This window comes from Rhipicephalus microplus, chromosome 9, assembly GCF_043290135.1.
Source record: "Rhipicephalus microplus isolate Deutch F79 chromosome 9, USDA_Rmic, whole genome shotgun sequence".
Lineage (NCBI taxonomy): Eukaryota > Metazoa > Arthropoda > Arachnida > Ixodida > Ixodidae > Rhipicephalus > Rhipicephalus microplus.
In genome coordinates, this window is record NC_134708.1 from 98,693,887 (window position 1) to 98,706,475 (window position 12,589).

Here is a 12,589-nt window from a genome sequence, read left to right on the forward strand (position 1 = left end):
ATGAAGACTGGTGCCGTGCTGTTTTAGGAAATCCGGACCCACGATTACAATATGCATCGATTTCGCGAGTACTGTGAATACGGCTCGATAGAGTTTTGAGAGAAACTAGCATTCGCGGTGCACACACCAAGAGGTCGGAGCAATTCTCCACTCACAGCAAGTAACGTTCTCGCATCGTTACACTGGAACATTACCTTACGGACTAATTGGGTTTTAAAATGCACACTGATGACAGAGACACTCACTCCCGTGTCAACTAAGGCTGGCGTAGTGAGACTGTCTACAGAAACACAAAGCTTGTTATGACACATGGTTACTAGTGAACGCGTAGCGGCGTGTAGTCGACGATGACTGGCGACATCACCTCCATTAGTCACACCGCCTAGTTTCCCGGTGGCATTGACGTGGGACGTCGTCGAGGATATGAAGACTTTCGGTAGAGTGAAGGCGGTGGCGTCAACCTGCGCATAGACGCTTTTGAGTCACTGTGGCGATTGGCCTGATGGTTAGACCTTCTCTCCGAGTCAGAGCCAGGGTGTCTCGTCAACTTGCTGAATGCTGTGCTGATTGAATGTACGCGGTCGCCCATAGAACGGTGCTGCCGTGGGATGACAATAGGGGCAGAATCGCGCAAGATGGCCGCGGACGCCGCAGTGGAAGCATATGGGACGTTCACGGGTTGCACTACTGATGTAGGCAGAAGAATGAATGGTTCAGCCATTCCACTCCCGAGAAACCGCAGATGACCGGTCCGCATGCACAGTCATCATACCACTGGTTACTCTGATGTGAATGAATAGTGGGGCTTGGCACTCGAGGAGGAGAGAGGCATCAAGGGAGGCGACGTTGATAATCGTCGCTTCAAAGTCGTGGAGAGGAATGGGCATTCGTACATTAAGTACTGGCCGAGAAGCCGCCTCACTTTGGTCGAGCTGTTCGTGCACTATTTGCCGAATCACCAACGCGAGATCCGATGGCGTGGGATGCGCGTCGACACTAGGGTTATTAGTGACGTTGGCTAAGCGACCGAACTTTCGTGTAGTTCGTCGCGCTTTGAGCACTTGAAACGTACGGCAGTGCTTAGTCACGTAACTTAGATTACAAACTGGCTTTTGCTATGGGGAACTGGTGGACGTCCTCTGGGATTCCTTTTAAAAGAGGACAACCCTTGTCCTCCTTTGTTATCCGGGGGTACAGCACCTTGCACAAATTGAGCACCTCCTCCTCAATATACGTCGTGCAGGTTTCTCCGGAGACTTGAGCTCGTTGCATGAGTGTTTGCTCGGTGCACTTCTTGGCTGCCGGATCCCCGAAGCAATTCTTGATTTAATCAACGAACTTTTGCCACGTCATCACGCTTCCTTCATGGCTTTCAGATCATACAGATGCGGTTCTCTTACGAAAGAGTCCCACATTGTGGAGCTGGCTGGCAGCATCCCAGGCATTAAACCGACTTGCCCGTAGGTTGGAGCTGAGCCATGCGTCGACATCTTTCCCAGCTTTTCCTGCGAAAGTTGGGGGCTGGATGTAGGGCTGCCACAGAAAGCGAAAAGCAGGTGGATCGTTGTCATTGTTGTCCCTACAGGCTATTGCAAGTGGCAGAGCTGCAAGTCGTCAACTTCGGCGAAGCTCCACGTACTGCGCCTCAGCGTTCGGTGCATCGTCGTTCGTCGGGAGCACCGTTATATTACCCGGCACCTCTCACAAATACTGTTAAGATGAGGTGTGTTATTGAAGGATGAACATTGAAGGGTAGCCGCGCCGTCAATGAGCTGCTTCCAAGACAGACCATTTCATTTTCTTCTTCCTTCGTTCACACATTGCCGCTTCAGCGTCACGTCCGTCGCGTCAGGCTAACAGCGCACAACCGGGCTACAGCCATCACGTCGAGCTAACAATAATTATACCTAGGTAAAATTCGCTGAAGTTAATTTATGTACCAGTGTCTAGGGCTACCGTCTTCGCGAGCACCAGCGCTACATAGCAGCTCATCGCTTCCGGTGTTGCCGATATTAATGATCCTGTTGGCGTCCTTCCGCAAGTGGAAACAGATGGTTATGCAAGCTCTCGCTACAGATGCCTTATTGACGCGACTTGCGGCTAGACAGCAGGCATAGCCACCAAGTACAAACACATGCGACCGTGACCGTGTACCTGCATTGATTCGAAAGCGAATCGAAGACCGTTCATGCGAAAGTCACGTGCGCTTTATATGAAATTTGGATGTCATTAAGGGGCTGTGTTTTTAAGCAGTGAAATCAAGGTCTATTCAAACAGGTCGCGAAAGCTCGGGCGAAAAGCGGTCCAAAAGCTATTGCCAGAGACATCAGCATGAGGAGTTATGGGAGCTGCGATTGATGATGTTATGTAGGGTTTAACGTCACAAAACCACCATATGATTATGAGAGACGCGGTAGTGGAGGGCTCCGGAAATTTTGACCAGCTGGAGTTCTTTAACGTGCACCGAAATCTGAGTACACGGGCATACAGCATTCTCGCGTCCATCGAAAATACAGCCGCCGCAGCCGGGATTTTATCCCGCGAATCGTGGGTCAGCAGCCGAGTACCTTAACCGATAGACCACCGCGGCGGGGCATGGGGGCAGCTGTGTTTGAAGCACGACCATGTTTTGAAGGAGCAAACAGTAATAGTGAAAAAAAACGAGTTTCATTAAAGGTGAAGTAACCAATCAGATTTACAAATAAGATTTCTTTTCCCCAACAATATGCAGTAGGTGTAATGAACAAAGAATATATGACGGTTTTTATTATTACGAACCACTTTTTTAGCACCCTCTGCCCACGCTATTATTACTCAGTGCCGCGCTTGCACTACATGAGTATACATGGCAAGGCCCGCTCATAAACTTCGTCTGCGAAGACACACCCCCTCGCGTGTTTTTAGTGTTCTGCACTTGCTTGCGTTCTCTGTTGTGCGGGAAATTGTTAGGTGCGTTTTACCGTTGGTGAACGTCTTCAGTGCAGCGTCCAACGGGCACTGGAATGATGCTAATTACACTTAAAGCCGAGTGCTTCTGTCGGCGGCTGCGAAAACGATGTGCTGTGCAAGCACGCAGTAGCCACAAACTTATGCCTGGTGAGCCATGTTTTCTAGATAAGAAACAAGGACAATGGCTCGGAATGCACTGCTCAGCTGGACTTTCATCCACGAGTATTCCTACAACCCGATTTCCTTTTGAGCGTGCAGTGCCTAATAATTGCGTTGCCGGTGCGCAGATTGCCAAGTTACCTATCACGGTACAAATCGCGTGTCTTCATTCGCATAGGTTGCTGTACTTTATCGGAGGATAATGCAAACAAGGATAAAAACATACCCAGGGAGTGTGCGCCGATTTTTTCGTTCTTATTACTACTTTGTGCACTGCAATAAGCTTTAGTTATTGTGATAATTGAATAAAACTAAAATGTCATCAATTTGACGTTACTAGGCGTCATTCCTTCCTGTAAAACAAAGGATCCCAAGCATTGTGCACGCTAAAAAACCTGCGTGTGGGTGAAATAAGTAAGCCACGCTGAAGATATCACATCCATGCGTGGATACGCTGTTGCTTGCTTTAATTCATCGGCGAAAGATGCCACGAACGGCGAACAAAACTTCGAAGAATATGTTTCCTTGTAAAACCAAGGCAAAGTGAAAGGCAGTACATTTAGACATCACTACATAGTCATGAGTCCGTATTAAATTATCTGGCTTTGAGTTGAAGTGCATCATTGCACTTCAAGTCAAAGCCAGATAATTTAATACGGACTCATGAATATGTAGTGATGCCTTTCACTTTGCCTCGGTTTTACAAGGAAACCTATTCTTCGAAGTTTTGTTCGCCGTCTTAGAGAACTGTTTGACCTCACCCCTTTTTTGTTTGTATAACACATTGTGAAGAACTCTCCATGTGAAGAACTCGCGCTGTGCTAGGCATTTAGTGTTTATGAGTAACACTTGAACGCTTACTTTCGCGATTTGATTGTACTTTTGTTCGCTTGATTTTGTCATGATTGCCCAAGTACTTTATTAAATACCATGGTAAAAAAAAGACTTGAACTGCACTCGTGAATGACTCGCCGGTGATTGCCTTAGCGTGAACCCTTAGTGAAATTTGAAATCAAATTTCGCGCCAGTGCGCACAAAAATAATGCCACTTGTTTACCAGCTATTGCATCACATCTGCTTCATTTTTTTGTTCTGCTGGCAGTGTTCTCTACTCAGAGATGGCGCTAAGCCCCAGGAACAGCTTATCAGCCGCCATTTTCTCAATCTATAGGCTTCTATGGAGCCTTCGCTACGAGTCTATATATACCTTGGTGAAAGGGTGTACACAAACGGTGCGCTACAATGCAAGCACAGCGTTCGACAGTGGGCAACCACGTCATTCTGAGTACGCCAAGGCCATGGAACAGTCATGAAGAATTCTTTGCCGTACATGCATGCAGCATAAGTATGGCTATCTTCAAGAGTTGAACGCGATAGCGGTATCCTGTCCCTACTGCGTACTTCAAGCACTTGGTGCACGAAATCTTCTCGAACTTGCTAAGCACCCACTACGTGGCCTTTAGAGAAAAAGGCGCCGTAACGTGTGCTCCTTTTGTCGTAGATGACCGGATTTAAACTACGACGTCATTATGATACTCATTCTGACGCCCGATGGCAATATATGCTTGTACGTACGCACGCACATACACGCGTACGCATACAACAAGCTTGAGCAACTTTGTAGAGTGGAGCTCACACAACCTCGAGTAAAGCTCTTTCTTTGGAAAGCCTTATGAACACTCCTGGTAACAGTATACTGATTGTTTAAAGTTGGGTTTTATGGTTTTCTCATAAGTGAGCATTGGGAAGAATATGGAAAACACCTTTCCAGATAACGTACGTTTTAAGGGGGATACAAAGTGAGAATATTTATAGCTACTGACCACGTGGTTAACGATCACTTGTTAGACTATTTAGCCACAAGGAAAGGAGCATGTTTGTATTGAAAAGTGGGAAACAGTCATATTTTTAGGCAGTTCCACTTGAAAAACTTCGTCTGGCATGACTTGGTCTAGCGGACTTCGTCTGGAAGACTTCGTGTGGAAGACGTCGTGTGGAAGACGTCGTGTGGAAGACGTCGTGTGGAAGACGAAGTCTGGCACTTCGAGATGTCCCGCTCCACAGTTGAACTGCACGATTACGCATACGAGGTGCTGCGGATAGTTGCAATGTTCCTCTCTGGCATGACAATCAGTGTTCGCTTGCTATTACCAGCACTTCGTAAAAAGGTAAGCTGTATTATCTTGGCTTTCGCCTTCAACCCGTTGTCAGATTGAATGACACACGCAACTGCAATGGTACATTGTGGTTGGGTCAAGGGTGGGGAGCTTTGCGCGAGTGCTCATTGCCTTAAACGCGTAATCATGCAAACTATAATTAAAAAGGCTATAGCTTACCTCAGAGCACAGAGAATTATAAGAATGCCAAGTGAAACTCTGTAGAAACACTACTGCCTACAATGGTTCTATGCAAAGAAGTAAGTTCGCTGCAGTCACTAAAAAGCTGATTAAAACACCTAACGTGTAGCTGGCGGATAACAATTGTATGATTTGCTCTCTTGGATGCTAATTTTATCGGCGCGAGTAGCTTCCATTTACCTCCCAATGCCGAATTTGATGCCGAAGCTTAACTCTGAACAGTTTTAAAGGCTGTTCCCCTCATTTTACAGCTGTTTCAAGCATTGTAGCAACGGCGTCTCTCATAATAATATAGTGGTTTTGGGACGTTAAACCCCACATATCAATCAATCAGCATTGTAGCAAGCAATCTGAAGATTTCTACACTATAATTAAACTTAAGATTAAATGACACACAACCAATGTCTTCATCGATGTAAACCTTTAAGGTTTTAATAGAGCAACATTTATAGCGTATAATAACACCGAGCCCTACGAAATAACTATTTTTATGGTGTGTCTTTTCAGTACCATGTAAACAGTGCGTATCGGGTTTTTACACCAGTAATATTACGGTGTGTTAAAGCAACCCGAAAATACAAGGCACGCCGCCGTGGCAAATGGCGTAAAGTAGCGGTCCGTCAAGAATTTTAGGCTGGAAGCCTTTAATGACTTATACACATTGATGTTCACTGTCCAATCCCCTGGCACAGTGTCCGCTATAGTGTTTTTTTGACGCGGAAGGATAAATGAGCTTTACGAGAGTTGGAAGGCTGATGGCGTTGGCACGATCCGCAAAGCAGGACTATACAAACCAAGAACCCTCCTTCCTCCTTGATACAAACGCATGCGAAACTGAAGAAGAAAGGGCTTTGGATTAGTCCGATTCACGGTGAAAGTTGAAAAGAAACAAAGCGCAGCACATGTTCTGCTTGCCCATGATTGCACTGGGAGTGCACAAAAAAAAAAAAACTAAAAGTCATGACAGTCAGTCAAATAGCTGCAGGCTTTCGCTGAAGACACTTTGAAATTTATAAAATGTCCTTAAATATCTCGAACCGTATTCTTTTAAATGACGATTTTGGATGTGAACATTCAAGTGGTTGAAGGAACTTTTTAAAACCCGCCATTCATTAATACTTCTTTATCGTTGCGTGTGTAATCAATCACAAAAATTTACGGACAAATAAGGTGCGTGTTCAACAGCTTCTGGTAATTGATGTACGCCTCTGGTAATTGATGGTCGGTCTGAATGAACACAGGCCACAAATATTTGCCATCTCCTTCTTTTGAACGCGACGCGTTACTCCGCAGCCATGGCTGCATTTTTTTACCTCGAGGACGTCATGTATGTCAGCCTAAAGTGTGACAGGATGAAACCGTTCCCACCAACTGAAATATGCAATACGGCCCACTGGCCGAAGCATGATGGGACTCCTGTGAGTATGTTCTTAAGGTGAAATTGAGCGGTGGCTTTTCTGCTTTTTCTGCATGTGGGGATTTTTCATGGGAACAATGAAGTAACAACAGACTGCGCGGCAGAAGCAAACTGATATGCCCAGAAATAACACGACCCATTTCCAGCCAAGCGGTGCAGTCGGCATTAGGCGGCACACCACTAGGTGGCACGGACAAGCAGCTTAGCATTCACAGTGAAGTATATGAGCGTTATACGTAGACTGGAAAAGAAAGACAAACAAGCGCTTACCACCAAGCGTTTTTAGTCCCTATCTGCTTGTTGCGCTCATATTTGCATAAATCATGAACCAACTCGCTATATTAACAATTTTGACCAGCTTAGCACCCGTTTGTGTGGTTCACAAAACCTTACCGATTAACTAACACCTCAAGAATTAAACCTAAACAATTTAGAGCCAAGCAATGCCCATACTACGGCTCCTACCCCCTCTGCTCTGTCTCCTAACGGCGTTTCGCATTTCAACACTAGTACTGACATCGGAGCCAACACTATAGAATACTCCACAGAGTTCCACAACAGTATGCCAGAGGAAAATCGGGTGCTAGCTTCTATGGGAACGACGACACATGACACTTCAACGAGCATGGAATTGATGTGTAATAGATAAATTTGGTTAAGCATTGTTCTTTCGTCTCTGTGTAGCCCGTGGACGTTGTACGGAGAGAGGCAGTACTGCAGCCCCAATTCACTGCCTTGGGCATTTTAGGTGAACAACTTAAATAGGCTCACGAAGTACGCAGTGGGTCATTATGTTGTTCGGAACAGAAAAAAAGAAAAAAAATAGTAAGAGGTGTGTTGGAAGCCGAGTGAATAAAAAATGGACAAATTCTCGTACTATAGCCATTCCAGCCGTAGTCTAAGTACGAGCAGCTGCGCATATTCTCTACACTACAGACATCGATGTCACGTTTAAAGCCGTGAGCACTGCAAATGGGGAATCACTATCGTCCTATCTTGTCCGTGAAGTTTTATCGCGAATATGTTTCGTTCCGTCAGGACGGTGCGGCTTCGATAGGCCTGTAAAACATAAAACACCTGAGCTGTTCCTGAATGCTGCACAGGACAAATGTAATCTAAACGCTGTAGGTCTTGAACGCTCCTTGTTGTCGGCTTTTGCGTAACCCATGATAAACCCTACAGTTACCTAATCAAACTTAAGCAAATGGACTGTGGGAGTTACACTTACGTGTGCACGCATAATCATGTAAGACTACGTGGTGTCCACAGTTCTAGCTGTTTCGTGCATACGTGCGTCGCATGAAGACGCAAGCTATAGTCCCATCATGAGGCCCGAGTACACTACCTGGTTAATTTTTGGCCTAGTGCTCTTGCAATCGCAGGAACTTGGCCTCACGCATTTTGCTAGGTGCGACAGAAACAAGTTTGCTAATTTAGCCTACCTGCGGCACACAGAAGGCGTATTTTTTTCATTCAGGACTTTTTTAGATAAAAATATATTAGCCTTAAATATAGCTGCCCATACTTTGGGTTATTTATATTTGCTTTAGCACATAAATGTTTTCAAATAGCGTTCAAGCGCTGTTAACCTAAAGTGCAATAGTTTCGCTTGGAGCCTGACGATGCATACACACACAATTTTCGTAAAGTAGGGACTACGACGTTCACCAAAAAATGACTGGCGTACGACGCATGCTTACTTAAGACAGACCAAGACGATGGCGTACTCGAAGCGCGGGGTGCCCTTTTCTAAAGCTGCCCAATGCGTATTACCGCAAAATCAAAAGGAAGGAAATTCGAGTGGCCGGATGACCATTAAGGCTTACCGCTGCTCCTCAGGTTCGGCATGGTGATAGGACGTGGCTTCTGCAGACGTATTGTTGAATCCCTGTCAGCACAAAGAGAGAGCAGAAAGTTGATTTCGCCAATCCTACGGGTAGACCGTGGCTGGGCACTGCAGATTGACTGCTGTAGTTATCGATTCTGGCTTAACCACCTATCACACTCTATGTAACTCCATCACGCTTATGATCAGTACTCTCAAGACCAGCCACAGCTGGGCGTTCTTGCAAAGTAACTCCTCGACATGCGCAGATCACGCTCGCCCACTGAGATAAATTTTCATGGTAATGCAACGTTGAGCCGAACGCAATAATATCACAACGAATAGAGTCCTTCTATACAGAGATACGAAACGGTGCGTCATAATGGCGTCGATGCGGCGTGCACAGTTTCATGCACTCACACCGGCCAAAACCAGAAGAACGAGTTCGATAGCAAAGAATCTGCTAAGCAGTGGCAGTAAAGGAGCACACTTTGGCGTTAGAAATTTTTCATGACACAAACTGGCTTTAGCTATCTTGAAAAATCTAAAGTTGCTATTCGCTTTGAAGGGCTGACCACTATAGCGGGATGTTCCAATTGCCGGAATTGTGCTGGCCATCACAGGCGTGCGCACAGGGGAGGGGGGCACGGAGCAAGGCGCCCCTTCTTATAGTCACCTAAGAGGGGGAGGCCGCAGACAGCCCCATGAATTGATATAACAGGGAAAGGGGCACTGTTGCTCGAGAGGGGGGACGAAATCAGTCCCGTGCGTTGACGCAATAGGCAGAAGGGGGCGATGTGACGAACCTTCGACCCCCCCCCCCCCGCCCTTTTGAGTAGGAACCCTGCGCACGCTTACGCTTGCAAACTTATTAAATAGTCATTAATCAACGCAGAACTCGTGCGAATTTCCCCGAACTACCATTGTTAAGCTCTTAAGCCTGAGACTACTGGGGCTCCTGATAATGTTTTTTTTTGTAAAATACTAACACAGCGCATTGGATTACAACACCTACAGTCTGTTTCACGCTTAGGGGAAATCTCGGAATACTTCAATAGTGTGGCTGCCAATGCTGCAGTTAAGCGCCGACAGCAGCTCGCACATGCACAGACGTTTGAATGGCTGTATAGCGTTGAATCATGCCATCTGCTATAGCGGCACGCGAGTACAGCGCTGACTACACCACGTGTTATGCGATACGAGATTCCCCCCAAGTGTGAAACAGACTGTGCAGGTACATATCTGGCAATCTTTCAAGCAGTGTAGTGCAAAGTCATTAAATGCTCAGCATGCTGAGTTAGTCATAATTCCTTTAAGCAGTTGAGATACCTCGGTTGATAAGGCTTTTCGAAGAACTAACTTTGCTATGCTCTCTTCACACTGTCCTGATATGCGAACTGCTCAGCCCATCGCAGACCTCATTGTCACAACGCTTTGACCTATGAAGCCATGCTGCAGCACAAGCGAGAAGTTAACAATTACTGATAGGAGGCAACCAGTGTTGCGAAATGGGCGCCACCATTTCATTGTAATGCACAGACGGGGAATTCCATTCTGGGGAATTGAAATTTGTCTCAATTTTATTACTTTGCGGTCTTCTAAATGAAAAAGCTTATCCCATTCTCATTCCAGGTATAGCCGAGCAGTTTGGTACCATTCCTGGGATTCATCATCGTATGGAAAAGGCATCGTGACAGTTTTACAGAGTTAATAATGAACGCCTCATAAAACAGATTCTATCAGCTTTACGCCACCACCATAATTACGCATGACGGATACCAAAGGCATAGAACCATGGTTACGCGAAGAATAGAGGTAAACTTCGTAGAAAGACAGTCTGCATGAACACATAGGTTTAGTAGGCGCATTGATTGTAAATGTACTGTGCTTGTAACTAGTCATTTCACACATGCTGCGTTATTGTTAAATGAAAAGCTCTGACTTACTAATGTTTAAAGTTCGCAAATAGTGTGTCGAGTAAAACAAGCTGCATTTCTGAAAAAAAAAAAAAAAACGTGAGTCCGTTCCGTACAAAAGGCGCTTAATTCGATTCCCATTTCATTCTCTAAGCATTGTCCTCATTCCTTTCACACTTCATTGCGTAGTCACGAAAATGTGGAATGATTCCGTACTCCGCAACAATAGTGACATCCTTATGACGCTAGTGCACCGCATCAGGCGAAGGGAGTTTTACGAAGCATAACTTTGATGGAGAGTTTTGCGTTTTCTGTAGCAACTGCGTTCGCTGCCTGTGGTGGAAAATGTTCCGCACATGCCTCCAATATACAAAATGGCTCCGTGGTCATGCTTTCAGAAGAAGTTACTTCAGGGAACATCAGCAGTTTATTGGTCATGTATATTTGAAAAAAATGTATTCCAACTCAGTAAATTACGTGACTGCAGGAAGTTTGCCAGGTACCTCCGAGATAAAACAGTGTTTCATAGCCGTAGCAAAATTATCATTAGTATGCATCACAAATTGCGTAAAACATTGGCTGTGGCACGATATTTACTGTACGAACTACAAAACGGTTAAGTGAAATTTGCATTCTGAAGCTACAATGTGAAAAAAATATATTCACGACATTTGTAGCATTTCGCAATGAAGTTTGCTTGACTTTTATGTAAGTGGACCCCCCCTCCCCCCTTAAAATAAATAAAAAGTAATTTAATAACAGTTACCGCACTTTGCATAGAATCCTGTTGTATTCAGGCTTGTACTTTATTACGACAACACGTCAATTACAACTGCTAATTGGGACTGTATTCTAGCAGCAATATTATGGCAACAGCATGGGAGGCAGCATTGAAGCTCCGATAGAACAGACTGTCTTCGCATACGCTGAATTTTATTAACAATATCTAAACGCCCCTAAACTACCATATGGTTATGAAAAACATGGTAGTTGAGAGCTGCGGAAATCCCAAATACCGCATTTAAACCTAAATACACGGGCCTCATACATCGTCACCTCCATCGAAAATGAGGCCGCCACGGCCGGGATTTGATCCCGTGACCTACGGGTCATCAGCAGAGCACCATAACTACTGCACTATCCTGGTGAGTCGTACGCCCATTCGTCAATGACACGCAAATGAAGGCGAAAAACTTTGCAGTGGTGCAATACAAAGAAACCCGTTTAAAGTACCTGTAATGGCTTCTATATCAAACAGCATCATATCTAATATTTTCAACTTATGAAGGCAAGATAGGGTTGTGGTAGGCACTACATGACTTGCTTCATTCTAGGTGGTGTTGTGTTATCTGGCCGTGGTGTACGATGGGAACAATGCGTCGTGTTATTGCGAATAACTAGAAAGTTGAAAGTGTTGAGGAGTTGAAGAAACCACTCAGGCCCCAAAAAATGACGGAAGTGTTTCTTCGAAATGTTCATCTTAACAGATTCAAAGAAGCACAAAGAGATAAAGGAGATGTACAGAAGAACGAGCGATATTTAGGACTGTTTTATTGTTTGACGCATTTACTTAAAAAGCCACCGACTGTCGCAATCTGGTAAAAAAAGCACAAAAAACAGTGAAAATCGCACATGGTACAACTCGTGAACACAGGCCTTAATGTACAGATGACAAGAGCGAAAGTTCTTTCCGAAGCAAAGCAACAGAAGGGTGGCTAGCACATTTTAGTTTTTTCTGGGCGATTTGAAATGCCTCCATGGCACTGCCTCCTTGAAAGTTTGAGTGCGATACCTTTATTAAATAGTGGTATACTACTAAAGCAAGGCGTGCATGCGCACTCCTTGCAATGAAGCGCTGAATGTGTGCTAGGCTGACCAAACACGTTTCCTTATCTTCGTATTTATACACATGCCAGTCTGATTCACGTACACATGACAACACCTCATGGAAATTTTGTACACAGCA

At 45.1% G+C, this 12,589-nt stretch overlaps 1 protein-coding gene across 4 annotated transcripts in view; it reads right to left on the minus strand.

Annotated features, from left to right (window-relative positions):
• LOC119164684 (uncharacterized) overlaps positions 1-9,026 on the minus strand; it is a 91,216-nt gene extending 82,190 nt beyond the window's left edge. For 3 of the 4 annotated variants that reach the window (XM_037416901.2, XM_075874149.1, XM_075874148.1), the window contains exon 1: positions 8,709-9,015. In XM_037416901.2, coding sequence (XP_037272798.1) covers positions 8,709-8,730 — 22 coding nt within the window. In that variant the 5' untranslated portion in view covers positions 8,731-9,015. Of the gene's footprint in view, positions 1-8,708 lie in introns of all 4 variants that reach the window. The other variant, XM_075874150.1, reaches the window with a different exon arrangement.
• Between the last annotated feature and the right edge of the window lie 3,563 nt (positions 9,027-12,589).